Source organism: Diplodia seriata (assembly GCF_021436955.1).
Source record: "Diplodia seriata strain FDS-637 chromosome Unknown scaffold_5, whole genome shotgun sequence".
In the NCBI taxonomy this organism is placed as follows: domain Eukaryota; kingdom Fungi; phylum Ascomycota; class Dothideomycetes; order Botryosphaeriales; family Botryosphaeriaceae; genus Diplodia; species Diplodia seriata.
Window position 1 is genome coordinate 1943075 of NW_027117312.1, and position 27531 is coordinate 1970605.

Genomic DNA, 27531 nt, shown 5'->3' on the forward strand with positions numbered 1-27531 from the left:
GCCTGATTCCCCTCAGGTTCGGAGAGGGGGCGGTGGTGCGGGCCGCGGCCCACTATCCGGACGACATACGCGTCGCCTTCTGCACATCCATGCATATGTCGTAAGTGACCGGTGCTTTGGGTTGACAACCACCATTCATCAACCGAAGGGCGGCACCAATTAGACTGATAGGAGACCCTGAACACAACCGAGTCAAACGGGAAGCTGCACAAGAGAAAAGGGAAAGAGCAGGAAGAAAGAGCGGGAACATCGAAAAAGACTTGCCATATTCGTCCGCCCCTGATCCACCCTCCACAATGGTCGAACAAACCCTTCAAGGCAAAGTCGCCATCATCTCGGGCTCGAGCTCAGGCATCGGTGCCGCCATCGCGCGCGAGCTCTCCTCGCGCGGCGCAACCGTCGTCATCAACTACCCCTTCCCCTCGCTCGCCGCCGAAGCGCAGGCCGCCATCGTCAGCCTGGCCCAGCCCGACCGCGCCCTCGCCGTGGAAGCCGACATCTCGACGACGACGGGGCCGGCCGCGCTGGTCGAAGCCGCCGTCGCCAAGTTCGGGCGGCTCGACGTGCTCATCAACAACGCCGCGCTGGCCATCAACCTGCCGTTCGAGGAGCAGACGATGGCGCACTGGGACTCGCTCGTCAACCTGAACGCGCGCGGCACCTTCCTCCTGACGCAAGCGGCGCTGAAGCACATCTGCACCACCTCATCATCGCCATCGTCATCGTCAACCGCAGCCGCAACCGCAACCGCCAACAGCCCCCGCATCGTCAACGTCGTCTCCGTCTCGGCCCGCGCCGCGCCCCCGCTCCAGACCATCTACGCCGGCACCAAGGGCATGGTCGACGCCTTCACCCGCTGCTGGGCCAAGGAGCTGCCCCCCAAGTACCCTGGCCTGACCGTCAACGCCGTCAGCCCCGGGCCGACCGCAACGGAAGGTTTCTTGGCCGCGGGCGAGGAGGCCATGAAGGTGCTGCAGCCGACCATCGACTCGACGCCCGCGGGCAAGCGCATGGCCGACCCGAGCGAGATCGCGTACGCCGTGGCCTTCCTGTGCGAGGAGCGCGCGAGGTGGGTCAATGGCGAGCATCTGTTTGCGAACGGGGGGCTGTTTGTGGATTGATCCAGTGTGAGCGGGCTTGGGGGTGGCCTGCCGGCTTCGGTGGTTGCTGCCCATCATCGAGGAATTGTATTTCTGGAGCGACGGCTGGTTGGGTTTGCGCCGCCGCTCTTCATGAAGTAAACTCTGTTTCATATACATAGAAGAATGATTGATTGAACACACATGAGCTTGTTTGCTGAAGCTTGTAATGGTGGAACTTTCTTGTCTTTGCTTCAAGGATTTATCGGCGTTTTCCTGCCAACTGCCAGAGAGCTGTGCGCTCTGAATAGGTCTAATAGGTATTTTTAGACCTCGAGGACAAAAGGCTCGACAGGAACAAGATAGAGAACTCACTATTTACATCTCGATTGTGGTTGCAGCAAGTTTACAAACAAAAAGAGTTGTGAAACTACTGAAGAGGTTTGATCGTTGTGATCGATATGAAGGCCGTTTGGAATTTGCTTGAGACAAGTCTCTCATTCTTCGCCATTCGCTATGTGTCGTCGGCTATTGAAGAGGTCAAAAACATGACAGAACTATTCTTGTCACGAAGCCTAGACATGGCACTCACTATTTCGGAAGGAGTTGGTTGTTTGCTGATATTTGGGAACAACGCAATTACCAGTCATCAGTGGTGTTTCATTTACCGCCAGCATACTTATCCGGGCCGGTTTGTCTTCGCGCATAGACTTAAAGCCTTGTTCGTGTGGTTTCCACGCTTCACGTGCGCGCTTGCCTTCGATCGCACCTGCTTCAATCGCACTTGCTTGCCCCGGCCCAACCTCTTGGCGCACATGCGAATCTAAAAGTCCACCCTTCCAGCGCAACTCACCACCTCAACTTCTCTTCCTCAGACTCTTTGCCCGACGGGCCACGTTACGAGATCCTTGATTCGCAACATCCAGCCCCACCATGACGGCGGAAACCAGGCGCCCGACCTCCGATGAGGATGCTCAACCGGCGCTCCAACCGCCTACCCACAGACCGTTGGACGTCTTGCTCATCGAGGAGTGTCTCACGTCAAAGCCGAACACTCTCTGCTTCCAAGGCCAAAGCGCTTTAAAGATTCAATTCATGCGGACTTTGAGGGTCTCTGACAACGACGAGGTTTCCAATCTCCCGCCCGGCTTCGGTTCATTCCCGTTGTTCCGTGTCGACAACTATCCTGATGCTTTCCCCTCTAAGAAGGGTTTCTTCCTGCCGATGCATCGTAAGTGATATAAGCTGTCGAGGATTGTGTATGAAAGGCCATTGGCTGACACTCAGAAGAACGTGAGGCAATGTGGATCAAGTTCGACTCGACCGGAGCCTTCGCAGTCAAGATCTTTGTCGGAGGCATCAATGCTGTTTCCGGAGATCCCCAGCATGAAGACAAAGATTGCAAGCTTCGCCGCCTGGAAAAGTACAAGAGGGGAGAGTGCATCCAAGACTACGTTGTCTCCCCACATCAAGACTGGCTCGACGGGATTGCCGACGGCAAGGGCACCGTGAGGCAGTTCGTCGCCATGCCTCTTGGTAGTGGGTACTCGGTGGAAGCACAAATCACTGGAACCGAAGCAAAGGGAGGCATTCAAATCCAAGTGACCCCACAACATCTTCCTCCGAGCGCACCCATCAAGTTCTTTATCAAGACGCTCACTGGCAAGCGAATCATGTTCTCTGGGTCAGTCGACAGCACTATTTACGAACTCATGTGCTGGATTGAAGACAAGGAAGGCATTCCTGTGGATCAACAGCGCTTAATATTCAACGGAAAGCAACTGACAGATGATCGGACTTTGGATGACTATGGGATTCCTCAGGTAAGATATTACCCAATTTCTTCACTGAACCGATACAGATGACTTACAATCCACAATAGGATGCTGTTGTGCATTTGAGACTCAGGCTGCGTGGCGGCGGCGGACGTACTCTGCTCGAAGAACTTGCAGAGAACGAAAAGATGGGGATTGCAGCCGGAGGCCGCATCAAGCAGTCTATCGTATGCGACAAGACAAGTCCGGGAATGTGGGACGGATCTCGCACGACGACAGTTGATATTCAGGTTGTCAACTCTACAGCGTTCAAGCGGATCACTGGCGTTGATCCCCCAGCGACGCCCATCACAGCCAAGACATACGCGAAAGCGGGCTACCCATACTTCGACATCTACAACGAGGAACTTTCTGGGATCGAGGGCGATTTCAAGGGCGTAAAGTCTGTCAACCAGCTCGACAAGGAGAGCCCACACACCGACGCTACCGAGGCTGCTATTCGAGAGGTGGAGAAGTCGATGACCTACCCGGTTGTCCAGTTGGACACTAACGGCAAAAGGTTGGCATTCCGCCACGTGAAGGAGTTGGAAGAGCAAATGGAGAAGTTGCTGAGGATCTCGGACTCTTGAGTCATCTCAACAGATTCGGAGAGCAGATCCGCAGAACGTGCTGTGGTCATGCCTTACCTCTCGGGGCGCTCGGGAAAACGAGCAAGGGTAAAGCTTATCGGAGGTTTCAGACATAACAGCAGTACTGCCTCCTCACATTGGCTTCCTCACACTGGCTTCCTTACAATGGCTTCCTTACACTGGCTTCTTTCCACTGATTTTCTTGCGGCACAAAAGCTCTTCAAGAATGGAAATGGTTTCACCTTATAGACTGTGGCTACAATAGAACGTACTTCGCTCGATATCAACGTGAAAGTGTAATAAGGCTACATCACTAAAGTCCGCGCCAGCGTCGGCAACATGTACGTCCACCGCTCCTCGCCCGCAATCGACCAGATCCTCTGCAGCTCTTGCACGGCGCCCAGAGCATTCGCAAAGCCCGTCTCCCTGAACAGCTCCCGCAGCTTCTCCACGAAGAAGTGCCGGTGGCGCGGGTCGGAGCTCTCGGCGGCGACGATGAAGTAGGCCCACACGAGGCTGTGTCCGCCGGGCGAGGCGACGGGGATGTCGCCGGCGGTGGCGAGGAAGCGCTCGACGAGGGAGTGCATCGCTTGCGGGGGGAGGTCGCCGATGGCGCGGTGGATGTATATGTCGCGGGCCTGCTCGATGAGCGCGATCAGCCGGGCGAAGATGGTTTCATGCTCCGGGTTGATCCGGCTCTGGGCGGCGAAGGCCTCCACGGCGCCGGCGAAGCCGGTGACGACGAGCGAGGTCGATGTGGCTTCGCGGAGGAAGGGCTGGCCGTAGAAGGATAGTCTGGTTGTTGGTTTCGTTGTTGTTAGCCACTCTCCCCCCTGGCTCTTTACGGTGTATTCGGTCTTGAACGAGAGAGCAGTTGATGGAGGACGGTTTGGGGTAGTGTGCTTACTTTTTCACCTGCTGCACGAGGAATACGTTGTTCGCGTCACCGTCGGCGCACAGCGCCTCGCTGCCACCTGCCATCTCAACCAGCCGGGTAAGCATCCTGAACAGGAACTGGAAGTCGCTTCCGGCGGCGACCATATCGCAGACAAGGAGCAGGAGGGTGGTGGCGATAGTCTCGATGGCCGTCTCGCGGCTCGGGGGTAGTGCTGCTTCTTCCGGGCCTCCAGTCAACGACAGCTGCTGCTGGTGCCGCAGCCCACGGATGGCTGCCGTGTAGTAGCGAGCGGCGGATTGGCTGTAGCTCGGCTGGTGCACCACCCCCAGGTGGTGCGAGGCTGCGGCGAGGGCGGCGTTGAGCATCATCGGGCTGGTTTCGGTCATGGGTAGGATCACGTCACGATAGCCGTTGAAGGGCTTGTTGATGGTGACCATGACGGGAGCCACTTTTTCGGCATCTTCTCTGCATGTCAGGAGGGCGACTGGTGGAACAGGCGGTACACAGGGCTTACAATAGTGAAGGAGAGACCTTTCGCTGCTACTCATGTGGTCGAGAGGATAGCATATGGTGAACTGAGGTACCCAAGGTGCAAGGGCCAGGGCCTGATCAGGTTCTGGCGAAGGGCGGTTGCACTGCTGTGTTTGGCTAGGGCGGGATAGCTCCTTGCCCTCGGACTGAAGATCCACGGGAGGATCATCTTGAATGCTGGGTTCTTCGGCGGCTAGAGGGGCGGACATGTCCTTGAACCTCCCGCGGGAGGCGATGCCGTGCACGAACCTGATGCGCGGGCCGAGGCCGGGGCATTGCAGGCCGATGCGGAGGCACTTCTGGCATTGCGGGGTGGATCTGTCGCAGCTCACACGGCGCTGGGAGCAATTGTAGCATCCTGGGGGGTTGGGGTCACGGTCAGGCAGTGTTGGGATGATGTAAGGCGGGGAAGAGGTCACCTCGTATCTTGGGGCGAGTCGGCTGCTTCTTCCGCTTCCGCCTCTCCGGTTCCGGCATCATGTGCGCAGTCTAACCATGGTCTCGCGCGCCTGTTCCAGGTAGGCTGGGTGCTGAGGTTGAAGACTGAAGCGCCGATGAGTCGGAGATGGAGCAGGCGGTGGGTCAAAGCGGCAACGGGGTCCATCCCGGTGGCGCCGGGCTAAACCGCATGCGGCCAACAAAATGAGAAGCAACCACCCAGCCTGTTCTGCGCCTTCTCCACGTTTGCTCGTGGTCACTTGAGCTATGCCGCAGCGGGGCATCGAAATGAGAAGCATTACGCATTTCTTTCGTTCCCATTGGCCGCCGCCCTCGCCCATGATGCGCGTCGGCTGTGGCGACGCCCTCAAAACCGCCTCGATATAAAATGCCTCCGGCCAACGTCACTGATAACCACCAGCTTGGATCTTCTTCTGCTTCTCAACCCTCCTCTTTAACTACTTCCCCTACTAATAATGCGCGGCGTCAAGAAGTCCAGAAACGGTTGCCTGACTTGCAAGGAAAAGAAGGTTCGACCAGCGATCGAGTCCATTGCACGTACAACATCGCTGACCCGGCTGCAGCGCAAGTGTGACGAGAAGAAACCAGCCTGTTCCCGCTGTGTGAACAGCAACCTGGTGTGCCCCGGCTACGCTCAGAAAATCAAATGGAGAACCGTGCGCACTCCGCAAAACCCGGCCATCAACCAGGTCAACACCCATCGCAGCGATGCTCGCTACAAGTTTATGCGCACCCTCTCCTCACCCGTTCAATCCGATTCCAGTGAGGAGGAGATCTGGAAAAAGGAGCTATCCCTTGAAGACTCCGTCCTGCATCCCGACGGCAGTATCAACACATCAACCATGGAGGACTTCCCCTTCCTCAATTTATACCCGCGCGATGGTGAACTTGGACCACTGTGGGACCACGCATACAATGACTTCACACCTTTTGAGTTCTTAGATCCGTTACCAACCGCCAATGAAACTGTGGAGCTGCCACTTTCCCCCGTTTCGGCCGAGACCTGCTTCACCCCGGAACCCTCCAAGAATTGCACGGAAGAGAATGCCCCATCGGAGATGGCATCATCAGGCACTGAGGTCCCCATCTCAGATAATACCCGGAAGGCTTTGGTGGACTTCTATCTTGAGGAAGTCGCTGGCACCCTCTCCTGTTTTGATGGACCATTGAACCCTTTCCGGAACAGCGTTGCAAGCCTCTTGGAGACCAGCCCGGCTTTGGCATCTACCGCTCAGAGCATGGCTGCCGCATGTCTGGCCCAGACTTCCCACAAGCACAGATCCCTGGCAGACCAGCTACGGCAGGAAGCGGATGCAAGAGTCCAGGAAATTGTCGAGCGCGGAGAGCCAGATTCTACGACCGTCCTCACCCTGCTCATGCTCGGCTGCTCGGCCGAGTGGCATGATCCGAACGATCACGGCGAGAAGTATTGGACACAGTCCCTAGAGCTCTTGCAAGCTCTTTCTGTGTGCATGGAAATTTCCGCGGAGGACCACTACTTTTTCCGCAATGCCCTGACTTACTGGCGGCTGTCAAACTCTTTTGGTTTCGAGGACGAGATTCTTGACACTCTGCCAGCCCCCTTACAGAATGCACAATCTATGGTTACCTGGAGTACTCCTCACCCATGGACTGGCGTTTCCGAAGCTCCCATCCGGCTCCTTGGCCGCGTGTCCAACCTGCTCAAGTCCTCAGGAAATCGTTTCGCGCTGGAGTCTAATGTAATCAAGCTGCAAGAGCACTTGCAAGAAGCAGCGCGGCTGGAACGCGAGCTCCTGCGGTTGCGGCTCCCAGACGAAGACTTGATTCTTCATCCCCGTGACGAGCGTACGCCCACGTCGCATCTGATCCAGGTGGGGGAAGTGTACCGGTTATGCGGGCTGGTCCGACTATACCGCGGCTTCCCACATCTCCTTTGCCGCTCGGATTACAGCGTCAAGATGTCCAGCCCATCCTCCGCATCCTCCTCCCCACTGCCAACATTCGGCATCCCCGCAACCGGTGCGTCCGGATCCGACGCCAACGGCACAATACGCGATATGACCAAGCGTGCGCTTGGCATTTTGGAACGCATTCCACTGGACTCCGGTGTGCGGCTTGCGCAGCCCTTCCTTTTAACCACCTTAGCGAGCGAGCTAAGGCTTTCCTTTCACGACAGCGATGCACTCGCGCTACCCAGTGTAGACATGGAAGTGCTACGAGCAAGGAGATTCGTCACAAGCCGGTTAAGCGCGCTGGACGCGCATATCCCCCCATATCGAATGAACACGATGGTCGACTTCGTGAAGAGAATATGGGAGGAGATGGATGCCGACGATGGTTGAGCGGGGGAAGCTGGCTTGGATTGTTGTTTTTTTGCGTCGATTTTTTTTTTGAAGAAAACAATATCCTATTGTAAAGCGGTAATGTCGTTCCGGGTTCCCATTCAACTGCGAAGATATTCCTTCACGACCTCGCCCCACACGGGTGCTCTCTTGTACCAGTGAAACTCCGGCACGCTGCCCAACTTCAACCCGTCGATGGCCGTGGCCAGCTCCTCCCCCAGTCCCTCCGCCTTGATGTCCGCGATCGGGTATAGATACGTCTTGAAGGAAAACACGATGGCCCCGGTCTTCGGCAGTCTGTGGACCATCTGCCGTTCGCTGCGGAGGTGGACCTGCGGGAAGGGAAGACGTGTCAACAACAACAGCGCACGCCTTCGATCAAGTACCCGGAACACTTACCTGGCTGATATCGACCTCCACTCCCTCCGGCTTCGCGTCGCCCTCGCGCAGCTTCGTACCCGACGGCGTAAAGGGGTTGTCGGTCAAATTCATCGCCCACTACCAGAGACACACACAAGTCAGCCTCCAATCCGAAACGAGAGGTAAAAAAAAAGGGAACACTGCAGAGATAGAAAGAAAGAGAGAACTCACATTCACCCTCCTCACCACCGTCCCCACCTCCAGCCGATCGAAGAACCGATCCATGCTCCTCTCCAGCTTCCGCCCGTACCCGGGCACCCCGGCGTGGATGTCGCGCAGCTTCAGCCCCAGCTTCTCGCTCATGTCGAACCCGCTCGGGCAGCACGTCACGAAGCCCCGCATCGCGTAGCCGTCACCATCCGATTCCGGCAGCAGCAGCTGCACGTCGTCGTCGACCAGCCCGCCAATCGCCTTGAGCGCCTCGACCGGGTCCGCCGGCGCCGGGACGACGGCGAAGGTTTCGTCGGTGACGAGGCTGCGCAGTGTCGTCGTCGTCGTCGTGGCACCACCGCTTTTCTCATCGGGAGAAGGAGGGGAATGGGCGGCGACGACGCCGACGACGAGCTCGAACATGCGCGGGAACCGCGTCGGGAGGTACGTGCCCAGCAGCCAGACGTAGAACTCTTCGATGGCGGGGTCGCAGGCGCCGCTTCGGTCGGCGCCGACGACGGTGGCCGGGTGGTCGCGGATGATGCGCCGGCGCCAGGCGATGCGGGAGAGGTAGTTGCGGTCCATTTCGATGAGCTCGGAGAGGGAGGATTTTTCGACGGCTGTGGGGATTCGGGAAGGGTCCTTTGGTCAGTACTTTTTGGAGGAGGAAAGTGGGGAGGGGGTTTGATGGGAAGGAGAACTGTGGTGGTGAAGTGGATGGATGGGTGGCTTACCCATTGTGAGATGATACTTCGGCTTGAAGCGCCGGTATTGGACGGGTTCTTTGGTTGCCCAGTCGAAGTCAGGCAGGGGCACAATATCTTCCGGTGTTGGCGTCAGCTTTTCGTTGGGCTGTTGCGGAGATGGACGTTGGGATAGCGAGGAAGACTGGGAAGTCAGATGCTGCTCGTCTGTCGGAGATTTGGATTGAGAGCGGAGTTGGCACTTACCGGTATTTTGCTCAAAATTTTCTTCAGTACCACAGATAAGCATAGCAGGATAGCAAGCGAGATAGTCCAAAGAGGATCCATAATGATGGCAAGTAGTGGCACCCGAGCTGCTGACACTGAAGTGATGGAATAAATGAGAAAGTAAATTCAACACAAGATATCGCAGCTATCCAAGAGGTGCCGTTAAAATAGGAAATGCTGCTACATTTATCTTTGTTATCCAAGGAATGGGGGCGCATTGCCTTTCCCGTTGTGGAAAAACGCCGAAACTAGTAGCCTGATGCGCTTGTCACGATCAGTTGTCAAGAAGAGGGCGTGATAGCTCACTCTTAGCGTGTAAGATAGTGACCGCGCGCCATCAGCGGCTGTATGCATATTTGTTACGAAGAATTACAGGCGGAGGACTGATCGACCCCCAGCGGGACTACGTGTAGAAACCCCTATCTTCCTACTTACCTCATGGAAGTACCACAGCCTGCAAAGAGTATCGGAAATAAGCTCGTCCAGATGATAGGGGGCTATCTGATCCCTGATGGCTTTGGATCAAGTCGCATTGATGATCGCCCGTCCTTTTTTACAACACTCGCGCGCGGTCGTGAGCTCGTTATCGATTACCACTTTTTGGACAGCATTTCTGTACGGGTACGTATTTCCTTCTCACAGATGTAGTGAAAAAAAAAAGCCGAAAGTGGATATATTAGCATGCTTAAAACCGGAAAAGCGGAAGCACAGTGTTGGTTATGACGTCCGTGTTCGGGACGTTGTGACTGCCGTTCGTGCCTCACTTGGCCGTCCTACTCGCCGCCTGGCATTCACCAACATGAACCCCAACATTCCACCATTCTGGTAGCAGCCACTGACGGAACGAACATTAAATTCAACGAATGCAGATGAAATACCCTACCAATCCCGATGAGCGCCACCACCCCTCCAATGACCCCAATCTGACCAGAACGATGACAACACTTCCAAACCACCCATTACCAATCGAACAGATGAAAACGGAGTGATGCAGAACCTGTCCAGCTGTCTATGACAGACCAGCGTTGCAGATTGACGTGTGGCTGCATATCGAGCTCCAGCCTCGCCGACTTGAACATTTTTCATCCGAAGGTGATAAGTTCCGAGAAGCCACTTCGTTGGAACCCTTTATTTTGCAGAAAAATCCTTTCAAGGACTCATTTCAGCGCCTAGAAGAGGAACTCTCTCATCGTCTTCCTCTGCAGTTGCCCAACTGTGTGGCGATTCAGGCCCCGATTCCATTTCCGAGTCGGTATCCAAGTGGGATATGTTAGGCGGGTTTGCTGTTACAGGCGGGTTTGCTGTCACAGGCGGGTTTGCGTCGTCTTGATGTTCTCCCTCCTCTTCGTCGGCCAGCCGCTGATACCCCGCTCTCCGTTGTCTGCAGCATCGACATACATCGAAGACTTTGAGACAACCGCCTGCAGACAAACACATCTTCCTCGAACAGCCAACGAATCTCTTGAAAATGTCTCCCAGAGTTTCCATCAGGGACTTATCCTCAGGGATCGAAGGAAGGGCAGAAGCTTCAACGAGGGCTCGGCCGGAGTGTGTTGATGATGAAATAACGGGTGCTGTAGAGAGCCGGATACGACGCGGGGGAATCCTGGTGTGACTAGGCACCCTCTTTCTCGGCCGATACATCGGTGGTCTTTCTTGTTTTGCGAGAAGGCACAACGGTGATCGCCTGGCAGCGTCCGTGGTGAATCGACTCGTTTTGAGTTTGGTGTCCGGTGTGGAGTCTCGTGAGACGAGCGTACTCTTTGAATAATTCTTGTAGCGATGGGTTGGGTTCAAGAGTTGTGATAACATTCCGTGGCTAAGTCAGTGCTTGCATGAAGATGAGAGTGAGCGTGTGTCGCGGCGATGTTTTGAGATGGACGGTGCATAGGTACTTCCTTCTCCAGTAGGTAAAACGCTCTTTCCGGTGCTGAGAACAACATAAAGAAAGTCAACCACCACCTGCCCACTCGCGCCTTCCCAGCCATGGCCTCATTCAAACTGTTGCCCACCAACCTGGCAGCGTTACCCAACGTCGTCCGTCGTCGTCGCATCGCACGTCAAGATCGCAAGGGCGCGATGCAGCCGGGCAGGGCAAAGTGACTGTGAATAATGGTGGGATATATCATCAAACCTGCCACTTCCTTTTCTATCGTCCAGCTGATAACGGCTACGTGATTCGATGGTTCAAGCTGGAGAAGCTTCAGTTTTTCGCCCTTTTTTCCCCACCCACCCTTCGGCATCGCGTGCGACTTGAGTGAAAGCTGGTTGGTACACGCGGTTTGGAAGCTGGAGAGATAGAATAGATACGGCGCGCAGCTTCTCTAGCAATACCAATCTGCGCGCTCCTTTCCCTTTCCTGACCCTCTCGAAGCTCCTTCCCCCTTCCTCATCCCTCCGTGCGCCCACTCCTCCCAAGCAGTCGCATCCTTGTACTCCGGCTCCTCGTCGTCCGACGCGCCACCGCCCTCAAAATTCGCCACCGTCACGCCTTCCTTGGTCGACTCGCTCGTCCTCCTCTTCCTCTTCACTTTCTTCTTCTCGCCCTTACCGCCCTTGTCACCACCACCCTTACCCTTACCGTCCTCACCACGACCACCACCCTTCCCCACATCCTCCTTCTCCCCATCCCCGCCATCACCACTCTCACTCCCACCACTATCACCACTATCACCACCACCACCCCGAATAAACCCGAACTCCATCCCCTCCCCTCTCATCCTTCCGCCGCCGTGTTGTCCTCCCCCACGCATCATCAACCCCCGCCGTCTCATCTCCGCCTGCATAGCCATCGCCTCGATCATCGCCGGCGGCGGTCCATGAAACCCCCCCAACATCATCATCCCAAGCGGCGGCGGCGGCGGCGGATTGAAATCCTCGAACCTCGGCGGGCCACGGTGACCCATCAACATCCTCGGATCCTCGACCCACACGTGTTCGAAGCCGCCGCCGCCCATGCGCGCGCCCGGTGGTTGGAGGAAGAAGCCCGGTGGTGGTGGACCAGGAACGAAGCCGCCGGGAGGGAAGCCGCCGCGAGGGAAATCGAAAGGAGGAGGGAGAGGGGGATGAGGGTGTCCAAGCCAAAGGGGGCCGCGCCACCACCCGCCGGGCTGGGGGCGGTCGAAAGGGGGCGGGAGGTCGCGGTGATGACGTCGCGGGCGATGATGGTCCATGGTGAACTCGGAGTCGTTGTCGTTGTTGTCGTCGTCGGAATAGTTGCTGTACTCGTCGCTGTATCGGTCGTCGTTGTCGTGGTAGTAGTCGTCGGCGTAGTAGTCAGGAGGAGGCGATGCTGGGTGATAGTTGGGCATTATCCGAGGGGGAAAAAAGTCTCATGAGATGATTACGCTCCCTTGTGGTTGCTGTCGTCGTTGTGATCCGTGGTGGAGGTCTGTTGTCGGAGCGACGATGCTTTCTTTTAGTGAGGGTTGAGAGTCTGGGGGTACCTTTAAATGGAGGGTGGAATGACATGAAGGGTGAGTGAGTTGTTCCTTGGAAAGAACAAACGGGAAATCAGCGCTGCGTTGCTGGAGATTCTTTTTGGTGATGAAATGAGTTGTAGGAATTAATATCGAACCTAGATCGATCAATGACGCTAATGCCCTTGTTGTGAATGCCCTTGGTGCCAATGCAAAGTCATGTCTCGTTACCTCCGATTATCCACGTCCTTCCCATTCCCCCTGCCCAACGACCCTCTCTACCCAACCCACCACATCTATGCATCTTTCAACTTTCTCTAGATTAAATTGAACCCTTCATCATCATCCACCTCCTCGTTCGCGCTCGCGCCGAAATCCAGCTTCATCAACAAACGATCCACGCCGCCACCTTTCCACGGCTCAAACCCTCCGATCGATTCGCCATCGCCGAACAAGCCGGTGCCAACACGCTCCTTGTCCAACTCGCGCAGTCTGGCCACCAAGCTACGCAGATCGCTGTCGACCCTCTTCCGTGCGCGGTCGAGCTCCAGGAGAACGTCCTTCTCTTCTTGCTCGTAGTTGGCAAGGGCATCCACAACGCCCTCGTCGCGCTCTAGGTCGAGGTTTCGTTGGATGGTGCGCAGACGGTCGATGAAGGCGATTAGTTCGTCGACATGCGTCAAAAAAGAGCGAAGGGCGTGCGTGTACGGCATGTCCGTCAGTAGAAGCGAGTATGACAGCGAGCGGAGGAAGAGACGATGTGCAGATGCAAGCACCTCAGGGTCATGCGGCGTGCGGCGAGATTCACGCATGGATGTTGAGGTTGCTGGTCGACTGAGTTGCTGGCTTTGCTTCATGCTGTGCTGAGTTGGCTGCCTTGATAATTCGTGTGCGTCTTCGTTGTCTGAATCCGATGGCGAAGTTGGTCGTTCGTTGTCCGAGTCCGCTGCTACGACCCACTGACGAAAGTGCTTCCAGGATTCTTGTACTACCTCACCCTCGAAGTAGCCAACAAATTCTGACAGTAAAAACACAGCCGCGCCACATGTTGCCCACACCTTGCGCATGCTTACGGTGCGAGCGTTTGACCTCAACCTTCTCTTCCTTAGCTCGCTTGCTCCCCAAGGCGAGTTGCTTAGAGGTGGACCCATAGGAGTGGGGTGTTCTTTTCTGATACTGCTCTGTCTCCACAGATCTGTGAGTCTTAGATGTGCGCGTCGTACAGCGAGGAGATAGGCATGTATGGTAGAATAACAATCGATTTCGGGAGATGTCAGAAATAGGTCAAGAGGAGGTGAGACGTCAAGCTTTAACGAAGTGGGTATCGAAAGGAGAAGATCGTTGAAAACGACATTGGACAGTTTTGGGAGAGCATCGGCGCCCTCTCTAGCCCGGCCAGGGGTCGAAGGTCGTGTTGAAGTGGGATTAGACATAGACAGGTGCACCAAGTTGCGTGCCAAGTCCAAGTTTTCATCGCTCATTTCCTCGTCATTGATCAAAGCTGCAAGTCTAGCCCATGTGCGGGAGAGAACGGCGGTGATTTCTCCCTCCTTGACCAGCATGGTTTGAACACTTCGACCAGGTTTGCTTTGCCCAGGCCTCCGGTATCGCGAGCGTATGCGTTCATCCGATTCCTCGATAAGCGCAACGGCGAACTCGCCGCGCCCGAGCAGGAAGAATTCCTGTAGTAATGATAAGATCTGCAATATTTTGGGCAGTGGCAGGAGCTGTTGTAGAGTGTTCCTTGACAAAGACAGTCGGATTGCGGAAATTGCGTCCGAAAGTGAAGCAGTAGAAATAGGTACCTGCAAGCCGGACAAATAGCGAAGGTGTACAGGTAGAAGCTCGAGCTCAGAAGTCTTCGGAGCTATTGCTGACACTCCTGTCGCCCCTCTATTGCGAATCTGGTCAAGCGATCTGCCAATGAACAGGATGGAAGACGCAGTGCGAGAGGAAACGAATTTCGGCAGAAGCCTGCTGGTCGAGACATAATCGACAAAGCCATCATCGCCTTCGACTTGCATGATGAAGAAGTCGTTTGTCCCGTGCGTCGGCAGTCTCCCATAAAGCACCCAAGTCGAGAGCTGTCGCAGCCATGCAGTCTCTGCGACTCTGCTCAAATCCAGAGCAGCCGCTTCCACATCTGGGTATCCCGTCTGTGCCTCCTGCCTGAGCCTGTCAATCATCCCAGCACCTGTGCAGGCTTCGGAGTCTCCGCTCTTGCTGTTGTCCACACCCTCCCTGGGCAGCATGAAGCACGCCATGTCCCAATACCATTCCATGCGCCTCGTCCACTCGTCGAACTCTGCAACAACGCCCGCCAGAGGGACGATGTTGTATGCGCCGACGATGCTAGCATCTTGCTTCAGGATGCGCGCCTCAACGTCAAGGATCTTCTGCTGAAACCTTGCGAGATGTGAGGATATAATGGCGGTAGCGACTGCGCGGCATATTGTTGAGGAGTGCGATGAAGCGATTGTCTGGGCGTGGTTTCGGATGGCGCGGTGCAGCTGGGCTAGGCGCGCAACGGAAGAGAGCAGCTCAGCCTCGGGCGGCGACAGCAGAGGGAACGAGGCCGGGGTTATGTGGGCGACGGCGTCCTGTTTCTCGGCATCGAAGAGCGAGGATGGATGACCCGAGAGAGAAAGGAGGATTTCGTGGAGCATGGTCGGGCGGGTGGGAGCTCGTTGCTCTGCTCACTGCGCAAAACAGGTGCTGTTAGCAGGAATGTTGCGGGCGCGTCAGGCAGAGACAAGTTGGGTAGCACTGGCGTGGGTCGGAATGCGGCTTACTAGAAGTCGAAGTGGATCGGCGGGCTGAAGAAACGGTCGTTGAGGAAGGCGATCAGGGTGTTGAGCAGCTCATAGCGACACATCGAATCGCCGGGTGGGGTGCTGGCGCATCGACGGTCGATCGACTGCGTCTGGTCTGGTGTTGATTTGACTTTGGGCGACGCGCCGACACGCGCTGGGCGCGGGGAAAGTGCAGCCGGGATTGTTCCGCTGCCAATCTGCACTGTTCCTGATTAGGCAACTTTCTTCAACCTCGGACATCTGTTGCCCAAAGATCGCACGTAGTGCTGGGTGAGGAGCAAGCGATCACCATGTCCCAGGGCCCCTTTCACGCCGCCGTCGAAACAGCGCTCCTCAAATCAGACTTGGCCAATATTGCGCCACCAGCCTGCCCCCGTCCCAAGTCGTGCAACCTCCGCCAGCCCTGCGTCTAGCCTGCCTCTCATTGGAAGGATGACCCGCACGGTCACACAACGGGCAGCGTTCCGTCTGTCCGGACGACCAACTTCCAACGTCGCATATTGGACTGTAAGAGGGTCCGCGCCACCTGGCCATTTCGGCCACCCGTCATTCTTGCCCTCCCGTTAGACGCTATGCTCAGACAACATTAGGACCCGTATCCGCAGTTCACGGTTGAAGCATTTTCACTACATTTACATGTGAATCGATATTCTCGACCATGGTAAAACGATCATGTCCAACGTTGCCAATGACTCAGCTCATGCTTTTGTGATACAGTACCCTCCAAACGAAACTCCAATACATACAATCGTCGGTGTTAGATCTCAACGATCGGTTTCGGCGCCTCCTCGACGGCTTTATCCTTGTTCTTGCCCTTCCGATACACCCTCTCGTCTTCAGGGTTAAATCCACCATTGCCCCATAGTGCCCATTCCGGTGTCGGTTCGCCCATATAGTCTTCGGGCTTGAAGTCCTCCCCGCTCTCAAGCAGCTGGAAGAAGCGGTCGTAGTCGATGAGCGTGCACCACTTCCACTCGCCATCGACCTGCTTCCGGAACCGCGTGCTTGCCAACAAAACGCAACAGCTGTGGGCGTGTTCGGCGGCGATTCCGTACTGCAGGCCACGGCTGTTGAGTTCCTGGTTGAGGGCCTCGACGAACTCCTGCACTTCCGCGTAGAACGGCACATTTTGCATCGTCAGCCCCGCGGCCGCTGATGTCGCTGTGCCGCAGTAGGTGACGCCCTTGATCTCGACGAAGCAAGGCAGACCGCGCTCCACTAAATCCGCGTACCCTGCTATCTCGTCCGCCATGTTGAAGCCCTTGACGAGGGTGAGGCGGAACACTGTTCGGTGCTGGAACCGTTTCTCGCGCAAAATGTCCAGGCATGCGCAAAAGCGCTCCCAGAAGTCGCGGTTGAGGGGGCGATCGACCTTGCGAAGAGACTCCTTGTTGGAGGCATCGATCGAGACGTAAAGCTGTGTGACCTGCTTCAGAGTGGCCAATTGTGCTGGATGTTGAGCATTGCAGACAAGGAAAGAGGAGATGTGCTCCTTGTGGAGCATCGCCATGAACTCGTTGATGTGAGGATAGAAGATGGGTTCACCGACCAGACTGAGGGCGCAATGTCTGATGCGCATGGCTTCGGCAAAGCGTTCAGCGCGAACGCCAGGAACACCACGCATCATCTTGATCTTCTTGTAGTGGCCTTCCTTGACTCCCTCGAAAATCTTCTCCGGTGGATCCACGACCCATCGCCAGGTTGTTCCGACCGGGTTGGTACCGTGGCGCCAACAGAAGACGCATTTGTTGCTGCAGGACAATGAGGGAGTTGTCTCCATACAGAGATGTGACCTGATACCGTAGAATGAGAATTTGTAGCAGGATCCACGGCCACGGAGTGCTGATTTTGTCCAGCGACAGATCTTGACTCCAGAGTGAGATCCTACAATAGTGTATCCCTGCTTGGTCAGGGAGGAGTAAGTAGGTGAGGACTTGGGGACCATTTCCTTCGGTGCCGCAGGAGCGGCAGCTTTGACGGGTTTCTTGTAGGTGGTAAAATCAACCTCCATGGGCTCGTCAGGGTCAATCTCGCTTTTGACCATCTTGCCCAGGTCCTCCACATCGTCGAGGCTGGATTTCGCTTTTGTTTTCTTTGGCTTTGTAGGCTGGGCGGTCTCCGAATCAACCTCATCGTCATCAATATCTTCCTCGTCACTCTCAACGGCATCTCCACTTCCAGCCACACCCTCTCCAAGACCTTTGCCGGCGCAGACGTCGAGGAGGATATCCTGTACACCCAAACGCCACTCCTTGAGACGATCCTGCGCATCGCTCTTGACGTCACCGATTCCCAGGGGATAGGCCCTCTTTTTCGCAGTAAGTTTGGCCAGCCACTTATCCACATCCTTCCCCTGCGAGCAGAATCCCTCTTCCTCAGTAGGCCAGCCTTCCCGATCACCAAAGCCAAACACCGAGTAACCCAGAATTCCAGTGAGAGGTGCGGTATCAATGCGGAAATCGTGGTGTGTTTCTTGCAGATGTTCCAAAAAGTTGTCCAACATGGAGTCGATATTGTACGTAGGCAGGAGGACCAAATAGAAATATTTGACGTTCTTTTCGCCCTTGGGCGCAGAGATGAAATAGTCATCGTAGTCGATCTCAGCGAGGTCGAGGATCTGTGGGCTGAGAGGGCGCGGGATGCCGTCGGATCCCAGGGCGTATATCCATTGGTTTATCTCGTCCACCACCTTCTTCGCCGCAGCTTCAGTCGTTCCGCCAAGCGACGAGAAGAACACCAACGGCTGGACGTGGTCGCGTGCTGCATCGAAACTGCATACACGCTTGGCAGCCTGGCGCGGGAGTTTGGTTCCAGTGACCTTCTTTGGCCCCGCCTTTGGGCGCGCCAATGGCTGCTCCGCTATTGTAATATCCTCAACGTGGCCGTCATCCAAAAGCTCCGCAGCCTTCTCAGGGACAGTTGGGATGTTCTGGGTGTTGGCCCACGGAGCGGCGATCTCGTCTACCTTGGAGGTCGGCGAGCCAGGGATGGGGGAGGCGGAAAGCTTCTGGCGGGGCTGGCGCAGGCGCTGGAAGAGGCGAGCGAATGCTATCACCGCGCAGACCGTTAACAGGACCGGCACGCGCGAAGTGTGCCATAGCGAGAGCAGATCTGGAAATAATTAGCGCAGAACAAACAGCCGACTGGTTGAGGGGTGCCAACCGCTCGAAACGGCCTGAAACGAGTCGTTTGAGGCCATGGTGGGTATGGAGGTTGGACGAGCACTGGTGCTGTCAAATTCAAAATGCGACGGCCGCGGTTCGCGGAGTTTCGCAGTTCGCCCCGCGGCGCTTGAGTCAGGTTTGGATTGATGACGTGCTGCACGAATCATGCGGCGCCACGCGCGTACCTGCGGCCGGGGCAGCTTGAGCTCGGACATAGCAGTCACCTGGACGGCCAACAACCTCCCCCTACGATGCCATCCTTCGAGAACCGCGGGTGACTCTTCTCCAACGCCACCACAAGTCATGGACGCCCTGAGTGAGCGTTGCGAGCAGCTCGCCAAGCCTGACATCGGCAACTTTTCCATCTCCATGTACGCGGTGCTCCCGCTCGTCCGGCTTCCGTCTTTGGCTAACAGTTCTCCAAGTTTCATCCTGGTCGGCATCCTCGTGTCCTATCTCCCCCAGCATGCGAAAATCGTACTGCGACGCTCGTCCGAAGGGCTGTCACCATGGTTTGTTCTCCTAGGAACAACGTCCGGTACCTGCGCCATCGCGAACATTCTCGTGCTACCTCGGAGCCGTGAGGACATTGGCTGCTGCGACGAGATCGACGGCTTCGCCTGTGGAGCTGCCCTTCTGGGCATTGCCCAAGTGGGTGTGCAATGGAGCTGTTTCTTCTTGATGTTGGTCTTCCGGAGCACACTACAAGGATCTAGTGGTTCGCTAACCATTTACAGCATGCTTCTCTTTCTCGTCTTCTTCCCGCGCGAAGGCACGGCTCCCGAACAAGGGGAAGGTGAAGAGCACCATTCCCGATACACTTTCCAGCAAGCGCTTTTGGTCGTTGGCCTCTCCATCGCCCACTTTTTTGCCGTCTTTCTCGTTTCCGTCGTCCTTCTCGCCCGCTATCCGCACAGTCTCCAGTTGTGGGCCAATATCCTGGGCATCATGGCCACCTGCCTTGCATCGATACAATACGTGCCACAGATCTATACCACATGGAAGTTGCAGCACGTCTACAGTCTGAGCATTCCAATGATGCTTATTCAGACACCTGGCAGCTTTGTCTTCGCTGCCAGCTTGGCAGTGCGGCTTGGAGCTTCTGGCTGGAGCGCATGGGGCGTGTATATTGTGACTGGAATTTTGCAGGGCGTCCTTCTTGGCATGGGCATTTACTTTTGGGTCAGAGACAGGAAGGAGCAAAAGGCGCGATCCCTCGGCTCTCCCGGTCAAGTAAGTATCCGAGTATGGGACTCTTCCAGAATATAGTGCTAACACTGTCCGTGCAGGTGAATGGTGCCAGCGAGCGTACTCCATTGCTTCACGGAAATGGGGAAGCAACTAGGGAGTGAGGTTTTGCCAAGTAGCTTGACCTTGACTACTGTAATGGATACATCTTACCGTTGGTCGTTTACGTTGATCCGATTCATCCATTGGCACATCCGACGGATCTTTTGCCCCAGTAGAATTTACTTGAAGGCAAGTTAGGTGCTGTGCGGCAATACTAACCATGCCACCAGCGTTCGAGCAGCACAAGACCTTCCACACACCTACTATAAGGGAGGACCAACGCATTGGACTAATGTATTAAGCTATGTTTGGACGTCTGCTAAGGGCTGCGCGTATTGGTATACGTTGCTCGATTTGTTTCACAGTGTGAGGAATATTCATGGGGCCGTGATAAGGCAACCATGGTCACTGACGAAATGTTTGAGCAGTCGGTAGCGATATCAGTGACCCTGACCCAATCCTCCTACTCACTTGTGATTAAGCACCTGGACCGGTCCACAGCTTCCTCGAGGACTGCAACACAAGCTATCCTCCACAACCCACCATGAAAGTCCTCAAATTACAACCGAGGACAAGCAACCCAACCAGCAATAAGTTACTAAGCATTGCCAAACATGCTGGCCTCACCAAACCAGAAGGCGTCTGGCGCTTATGTCAGCAAGACATCAGGTGTGTGGTTCAAAAACACGCTGCTAAATAGCCGGGCAACCCATCAATACCTCCTCCATGGGAGCAGCAGAAGGCAGCTTATATTACGAAACTGTTGAGCGAGATCCACAGACACCAAAACGAAGATAAGCCGATTCACCGTTGACCAAGGGCCTCCTGGCCACCCTTCCAACCAAGCAGTGTTGCAAGCTGCCGAAGATGCAGGCATGGCCATCTCCCCCGACGCTTACAAAGCAATTCTGGAAGACGTGAGAGTTCAAGTCTTCCGTTTAGCCGCGAGGGAGCAAGATGGGGAGAAGCCGCTTCCATGGGACGAACAGTTGAAACAAGACCGCGACAGTATGATCATCAACATACACAAAAGACCAACAAGCGCAGCCCTGCTCAAATTCACGAAGTGGTGGGGTAGCGATGCGCTATTCAGGAACTACATTAAAAACCACAGGAAGAGCATACAGTAAATTTGGAGAGAGAAATATCCCGTTAGACCTACGGGTACTCGACGCGGGAAACCGATGTGTGGCCGCCGCCGCTTTACGCCCCCCGACCCCGCCAGAGGTTTCGGATGATGCCACACCCAACTTGGGACAGATATCTCCAAAGCCAAGGCGGATCATAAAGTCACGCAGAGTTATACTGGAGCTTCATTCCGAGCATATGGATCGCATCCGCTACGTACACATGCCGCCATCGCTACAAGGCTTGTTCCCACTATTCACCAAAAAGTATCCGATCCTGTATTCGGGTCATATGCTGCCATCGGTGGTATTTTACCCCTATAACGGGGACAAGATGATCGAACTCAATGCGAATAACGAAGCTACGTACGATCTTATCTGGAAGGGAGTTGAAAAGGTCTTAAAGGGGCAGGACAAGGCCAAGAAACTGAGAATCCCAGTTAAATTCAACGTCTGTGGCTGCTGGAAAATGAGGATGGAGAAGATACAGCTTTAGTATAGCCCCATCTGAGTCTTATTAGCTTCGGTTGATGAGCTACATCGAACTAAGCAACGGAGGTTGCCATTTGTCTCGGTGTGGTGAGGGGGGCTTCAAGACCAGTGAAAACAAACCCGAACAAATCCATGTTCCCACACCAAGAGCTGAAATTTAAAGGTGGTGCAGTGAAACGATTGCCATTCTGTTATACATGTCCAAACTAGTCTAAGACTGAGCATACAATCCACGCAAGGTGGCTAACCTAATAGCCCCGAGTTTTCGCGTGCGATAGGCTCGGAACAGAGAACCTATCTCCTTACCTCTTCTTTGAAGCTGGCAGTGAACGGAATTCATTGCGCACTTGGAGATTCGGGCTAGCTTGCAAGCCTCGCATGGTGGTTGCAGCAGGACCGCGACGCAGACGAGCAAAACAGACCCGTAGCGTGACCTCTACCGAATAAGGCTTCTCTCAAGTCACCAAGGCCACAGTGAGCAAACCAAAGGCAATACCCAGATCGACATCTCAGATGACGCCTGGAAGGACCTCCTGGAAGACGTCAGGTACCACGTCCTCCACCGTGCCGAAAGGGAGCAAGACGGCGAGGAGCCTGTCCCACGGGACGAACAGGAAGTAGCGATCCGCGAACAGATGGTGGGACGCCCTCCACACGAAGCCGGCCAACGCCTTCTTGCTCCGCTACGCGTTCAAATGGGGCCACGGAAGCGTTGTTCCAAAACCAAAATAAAAAACCACCGGAGCACGGTGCGGGCGAACCAGAAGAAGCGACCGTCCGCCGACCTCCGTGGTGGAAAAGAGAGATATGATGGCGTGGACTAGCTACAGCCCGTCCCCGAGGCGCGCTTTCCCATTGCCCGCGGACCAGTTAGGGTTCCCAAGCAGGCCGGATCAGGGTCCATCGTCCGGCCCGCGGGAAACGTGTTCGGAATCGGAGGAGGCAGGCGCCGTCCTGCTCACTCTTCAGGTGGACGGTGCGGATTCCGACTATGCAAGGAACATGTTGCCGGGCGAATCGGTGCAAGACTTATTCGCTTCCGTGGACGCTGTAGGTAATCTCACGATCGTTGGCTGCGGGTGACGCCGTCGAGGCGTTGGTGTTCCGGTTCGACAAGGTCGGAAGCAAGACAGTGAAGCAGGTCTTTATGAACGAGGACAACGAAGCCGCGTACGACGTTGGGTGGGAGCGTGTTGAAGTGTAACCAAATGCAATGAAACAATTTAGCCAAGATGAAGGGTCGTGAAATGCAGGTTCGCAAACAAACTTTTCATCGAGCGATGGATATCTACCAACATTTCGGCAACCATAGCCGTTGGGTGACAGACAAACATCCAATGATTGCACCGAGAGTTCTTGGACAACGCAGGGTGATGCACATGCCGCACCGAAGTGTCAAGAGAAAGGCGGATGCGGTATCTCTGGGTGACAAAAGACCTCCACACGAAGTGAGCACTTTGGAAGTTCGAAAGGGAAAAAAAAAAGAGCAAAAAGGAAAGCCCACTTTACATCCGTTTTGGTCCAGCACAGTGCAGCTAAACTAGTGCAGGGGCGACCCGGCGACCACCCATGTCTTTTCAACTAGGTGGGCGGCTTGGAAAACCTTCTCCCAGTATGCAGCTAACCCGAATCGGGACGAGTCCCGATCGGGCAACGCCTGGTGACCACTTTGACCTCCGCAGTGCCGCAAGGGCTCAGTTCGATCCGGCCGCCGTGGATTTATTAGGAGAGCAACTCAACCACATAATACATATGGGTCCTATCCGTAACACTGGAATCTGTTAGAAATTTCTGTTCCTTTTGTGTCGCGTCACTGCCAGTAAGACTCCGTCACTTCACTTACTGATAAAATTTCCGCCTCACCCAGTTCGACTCGATTCTCGACAAGCAACGATTGGAACAGAAAAACGACATTTTTGCGGGATATACGAATGGTAGCAAAAATCGCACTCTATCAACAAACAAACACCCGGCCCATGCTGTCATCCTCCGGCGCCAGACGCCCGCTGTCCAGAAGAACACATACTCAAACAACCACCCGTCTCAGCCCTTCGGTCCCACCCAACACCCTCTTACCGGTCACCGCATCTCTCCCTCTTCCGTTCTCCCATCGACCCTCCCTGCTCCCCTCTTCCTCCGCCCACGCGCCGTCGTCCTGCCCTACAACGACCCCCACCTCCTCACCATCACCGTTCGTGAACGCCTTGCTGCCCTCCATGAAGGCCGCCTGCCGCTCGTGCGTCCCTTCAACCCACCGGTGGATGCACGCATAGCAGTACACCAAACCGTACGGGCTCGCCGTCGGCGTCTGGACGGGCGACACACAAATGGGGCAGAGGGCGGAGGTCTCCGGAGCGGGTACGGTGAGGATTGGCAGCAGGGTGGTGGAAGAGATGGGCGGCGATTTCTCTTGCTTCAGCGCCGAAGGCTTGGATGTCGGAGGCGTCTTGGAGGAAGTCTGGGGTTTGGGGCCCGCGGGAAGCCCGCCGACAATGGGCGGCGGGAGCTCGAGGTCCGCGGCCGTCTGGCGGGAGAGCTGGCGCGCGAAATCGGAGGCGTGCCACCACTCGAGGAACTTGAGGGCGAAGATGGAGGTCGGCAGGAGGATGCGGAGGGAGCTCAGCGCGCGCTGCGAGACGGTCGACGCGAGAGTCCGCGGGTGGAGGATGCTGTTCTGTTGGCCGGGCCTCGCGCCGGGGGTCGGGGTGCGGGCGGCAGGAGGGTTCGTCGCGAGCTCGATGGCGCGGTGGTCGGCGGCGTTGAGCCGGCGGATGCGCGTGCCCACGAGCCACATGAACGGGCTGTGGTACTTTGATCCGTCGAACAGGTAGGCCAAGTTCCAGGCCAACAGCGCAAAGTAGTATGCCGCATTGACGCTCGGGTACACCTTCCTCAAAAACCACTTGTAGTAGAAGAGGATGCGCTGCTTGAGCGTCGCGCCCTCGGGCAGGCCGTCTCGGTCCCGTCCGAAGCCCGGCGCGCCCTGCAGTACGCTCTGGTGTGCAGCGTGTATGTCCCACCCCTCGTCCAGCTTTCTCTTGAGCCACGGCAGGCCGACCATGACAGCCAGATTACCCCAGACGTCGGCATTGCGCAGCTTGAGCGTCTCGCGCATCTGGTCGGCGGCACCCAGCTGCGCGCGGCGTGCCTCTCCACCCTTGACGCGCAGCACGCGCTCACGTTTCAAGCCATAAAAGTTCTCGGTGAAGCCGCCGCCGTAGGTGCGCAGGAAGTGTCGCTCGACCAGCAGCGACAGCAGTGCATACACTTCATCGAACGAATTGAGGATGGGCAGCAAGTATCGCGGGTGTCTGTGGGTGGCGACGGCGAGCAGGTAACGCAGGGACGGTGGCAGCAGAGCGGACAGTTGCTGTTCGGAGAGGAGCTCTGTCGCGCCGTCAGACGTCAATGCTTCATGCGCGTTGTGGATGTGTGCAGATGCAGGAGGGAATGCGTACCGAACAGCGACGGCTTCAGCTCATCGAAGCCATCTTGTTGGCTCGACAGATACTCCATCGTGCCTGCTGCTCATCGCTATTTGGAGCGGGTTGCGGCAGCTCATTGACAGAGGATGACTGCGGCCGAGCGAACCGTCGGCGGACGACAGCTGCTAAGCCGAGGTGCCCTGACGTCGCGCACCTGAGGCCCGTGCGAGAGCGCCCCAAACACACGTGAGCGGCAACAACTTTTCGCACACCCACGAGCAGCGCTAATGATGACAGACACACCAATCGCAAACAGAGTTCCTGAACCCTGAAGGGATGGGGGGCTTGGCTAATATAGTGACATGTTATCCTCACAGCAGGTCAAAGAAGATTTGAATCTTCCGAGTGTCGCTGAGGACCCTCCGCTTTTCCCAAGTAGTTAAGTCCAATATCCTGGGATATGTGTCTGCGGCACAAAATAGACGTTCGGCGTCTATTCCTCTAGCCCACTGCATTGAGCCCAAGTCGATAGAGAAGAAAAAGTTGAATTTCATTTTCAAAATGCAGCCTGCCGCTCTGCCGAGTTTCGGGCAACTCCACTTTTGTGCATCCAGAACGCCTGATATTTCGCCACCCATGCTAGCCTTACCCTGACGAGAGAATACAGCACCTTTATACTTCTTCGCCATCTGCCATATTGAGATCTTCCATCTCCTCCAACAGCTGATCCATGGGAATCTGCAGACCCTCGTCCTCCTCTCCGTCGTCCTCCTCCATCTCCTCGGGCTCTGCTGGCTTCGGCGCATGCTGGCTCTTGTACAGCGCAATGCCTTGACGGAAATCTTCGTCCTCCTCGACGTCGCGCAAGAACATCTCAAAGTCGCGCTCGAGGCGGTCCTGGTCTTGCTTGCGAGGAAGCATCTCGCTCTCCTCCTTGGCCATGCGCTTGACCTTCCAGGCGCGCCTGCGCCTGTGCCTGCGGGCGTACTGCTTCTTCACAAGCATCACATCCGGGATGGTAGAGGAGTACTGCTTGTTGTTCTCGAGCTCATCTAACAGGTCGTTGTTGAAGTTGGTGCCCTGCAGATGGTAACCCATGACAGAGTCACCAACGTTCAGAATGCCACCGAGATGGGTTCTTGTGTAGAAAGTCTGGTCGTTTGATCCCAGGTCCGACGCGCGAGCCACGGTTGCCTCTGCTAGAACGTGGCGGCCTTTCACAGGGCCAAGAGGCTCAATATCAAGGACCATGAACTCGACCAGCTCGGTGACGTCCGCAAGAGGCGTGAAGGGGGCACGCCAATAAACGTCAGGGCTGATGTCTGCCGTTTGAAGAGTCTGGGGATCAAGGACTTGCACGGCGGTTCCGATACGGCTGCACAGAGTCATAGGTGGGATGTTACCAAGCTGCTTGGCCAGCTTGATGGGCAGGACAATCAAGTCGTCCTTGCAAATCGGAACAATCTCCACCGAATAGGAAAACTTGTAGGACTTGATAGACGTGTGGGTATCCATGGAAATGAGCTCCTGAGACTTCTTGGCAAAGACGGGCACGACAGACTTCAGGAAATCGACGAACTTCTCGGCCTGGTTCCGCGCGGCAAAGAAGAAGTCGATACCCTCATGGGTTTCCTTAATGTTGATGGTGTCTCTATGGGCCGAGTGCTTCAAAATGAGCTGTTCGAGGAAGAGGAAAGTGCGCTTGTGAGTGACCTTCTGGCGCACCTGAACGCTGGCTCTCCAGGTGTTGTGGGTGTAGCTCTTGGCGCAGTCCGGGCACTGCTGGTTGGCGAGAACGTATTCGACCTCAAACGACTGCTGTAGAATGGTGTCTTGGAAAGCCTCTTGCTGGATTGTGATCTTGACCTTGATCCTTCTCGAATGCGGCTCGGTCCAGATGAAGCTGGCGTCGATGATGCGCACTTTGTTCAGACCGCGCAACTTGCGGAGACACAGTGCAAGCAGTTCGCGAGACTCGGGCTGGGCAACGATCCACTGGGCGGGCGGCGACATCCATCTGATGGCGGGGTTAGCAGCCGCGGCGCATGATGTAACGCTCGGGGGCTTACCTGTCGCAGTCTCTGCACGAGTGCAGAACGGCCTCGCGCTGGATTCCCCCACTAATGTCGACGGTAAGTTTTATACAGTCGTAGCAGAGCGCACCGGAGGAGGTGGTGCCGTCGATCGGGGCGCCGCAGTTGCAGCACAGGATAGTTGCCGCATTGTGCGCGGCGGGCTGGAACGACACAGAGCCGTCGTCCAAATCCATAGACATGGTGGGCGAAGGGGAAGGGGTATCTCGAGCGTTGAAAGATGAGTCGGGTCGGAGGAGAAGAAAAGAAGAGGTCGCAATATTTGCCCCACGAGCTCTGGCAATCGGTCGGGAATTGTCAGCAGGAAAAGATGCGCCTTATCGATAAGCAGCGCAATGCCGCCGCCTTCTCCGCGCCTCACGCAGCGTTAGCGCCGTGAACCTGTCCTTCTCGCCTCCACAGCGCATTTTTCACTAAACATCGCCATGGCGGCCTCTAGGGTGATCGCGTCAGCTGTCCGATGCGGCGCCTG

General features: G+C 55.9%; 8 protein-coding genes across 8 annotated transcripts; 2 read left to right on the forward strand and 6 right to left on the reverse strand.

Moving 5' to 3' along the window:
• Window positions 1-296: 296 nt before the first annotated feature.
• Window positions 297-1121, forward strand: SLS55_005577 (uncharacterized protein; the record flags this gene model as incomplete). The annotated part of the gene is made up of 1 exon (XM_066777024.1): window positions 297-1121. One exon carries the CDS (start codon window positions 297-299, stop codon window positions 1119-1121), a length of 825 nt encoding a protein of 274 aa, XP_066632866.1.
• Window positions 1122-3788: 2667 nt separating this feature from the next.
• On the reverse strand, window positions 3789-5389 carry SLS55_005578 (uncharacterized protein; the record flags this gene model as incomplete). Its single annotated transcript, XM_066777025.1, has 3 exons — window positions 3789-4278; window positions 4391-5270; window positions 5332-5389. 3 exons carry the CDS (start codon window positions 5387-5389, stop codon window positions 3789-3791), a joined length of 1428 nt encoding a protein of 475 aa, XP_066632867.1.
• A 303-nt stretch (window positions 5390-5692) lies between these two features.
• SLS55_005579 (uncharacterized protein) lies at window positions 5693-7695 on the forward strand (the record flags this gene model as incomplete). Its single annotated transcript, XM_066777026.1, has 2 exons — window positions 5693-5698; window positions 5935-7695. The coding sequence occupies 2 exons, from the start codon at window positions 5693-5695 to the stop codon at window positions 7693-7695; spliced, it is 1767 nt and encodes a 588-aa protein (XP_066632868.1).
• A 101-nt stretch (window positions 7696-7796) lies between these two features.
• SLS55_005580 (uncharacterized protein) lies at window positions 7797-9003 on the reverse strand (the record flags this gene model as incomplete). The annotated part of the gene is made up of 4 exons (XM_066777027.1): window positions 7797-8027; window positions 8095-8193; window positions 8287-8885; window positions 9000-9003. 4 exons carry the CDS (start codon window positions 9001-9003, stop codon window positions 7797-7799), a joined length of 933 nt encoding a protein of 310 aa, XP_066632869.1.
• A 3969-nt stretch (window positions 9004-12972) lies between these two features.
• Window positions 12973-13722, reverse strand: SLS55_005581 (uncharacterized protein; the record flags this gene model as incomplete). Its single annotated transcript, XM_066777028.1, has 2 exons — window positions 12973-13614; window positions 13714-13722. The coding sequence occupies 2 exons, from the start codon at window positions 13720-13722 to the stop codon at window positions 12973-12975; spliced, it is 651 nt and encodes a 216-aa protein (XP_066632870.1).
• A 2503-nt stretch (window positions 13723-16225) lies between these two features.
• YPO7 (Fe-S oxidoreductase) lies at window positions 16226-18667 on the reverse strand (the record flags this gene model as incomplete). The annotated part of the gene is made up of 2 exons (XM_066777029.1): window positions 16226-18579; window positions 18631-18667. The coding sequence occupies 2 exons, from the start codon at window positions 18665-18667 to the stop codon at window positions 16226-16228; spliced, it is 2391 nt and encodes a 796-aa protein (XP_066632871.1).
• A 4900-nt stretch (window positions 18668-23567) lies between these two features.
• PEX12 (ubiquitin-protein ligase peroxin 12) lies at window positions 23568-25057 on the reverse strand (the record flags this gene model as incomplete). The annotated part of the gene is made up of 2 exons (XM_066777030.1): window positions 23568-24928; window positions 25000-25057. 2 exons carry the CDS (start codon window positions 25055-25057, stop codon window positions 23568-23570), a joined length of 1419 nt encoding a protein of 472 aa, XP_066632872.1.
• Window positions 25058-25638: 581 nt separating this feature from the next.
• On the reverse strand, window positions 25639-27241 carry NMD3 (ribosome-binding protein; the record flags this gene model as incomplete). The annotated part of the gene is made up of 2 exons (XM_066777031.1): window positions 25639-26983; window positions 27036-27241. The coding sequence occupies 2 exons, from the start codon at window positions 27239-27241 to the stop codon at window positions 25639-25641; spliced, it is 1551 nt and encodes a 516-aa protein (XP_066632873.1).
• Window positions 27242-27531: the final 290 nt, after the last annotated feature.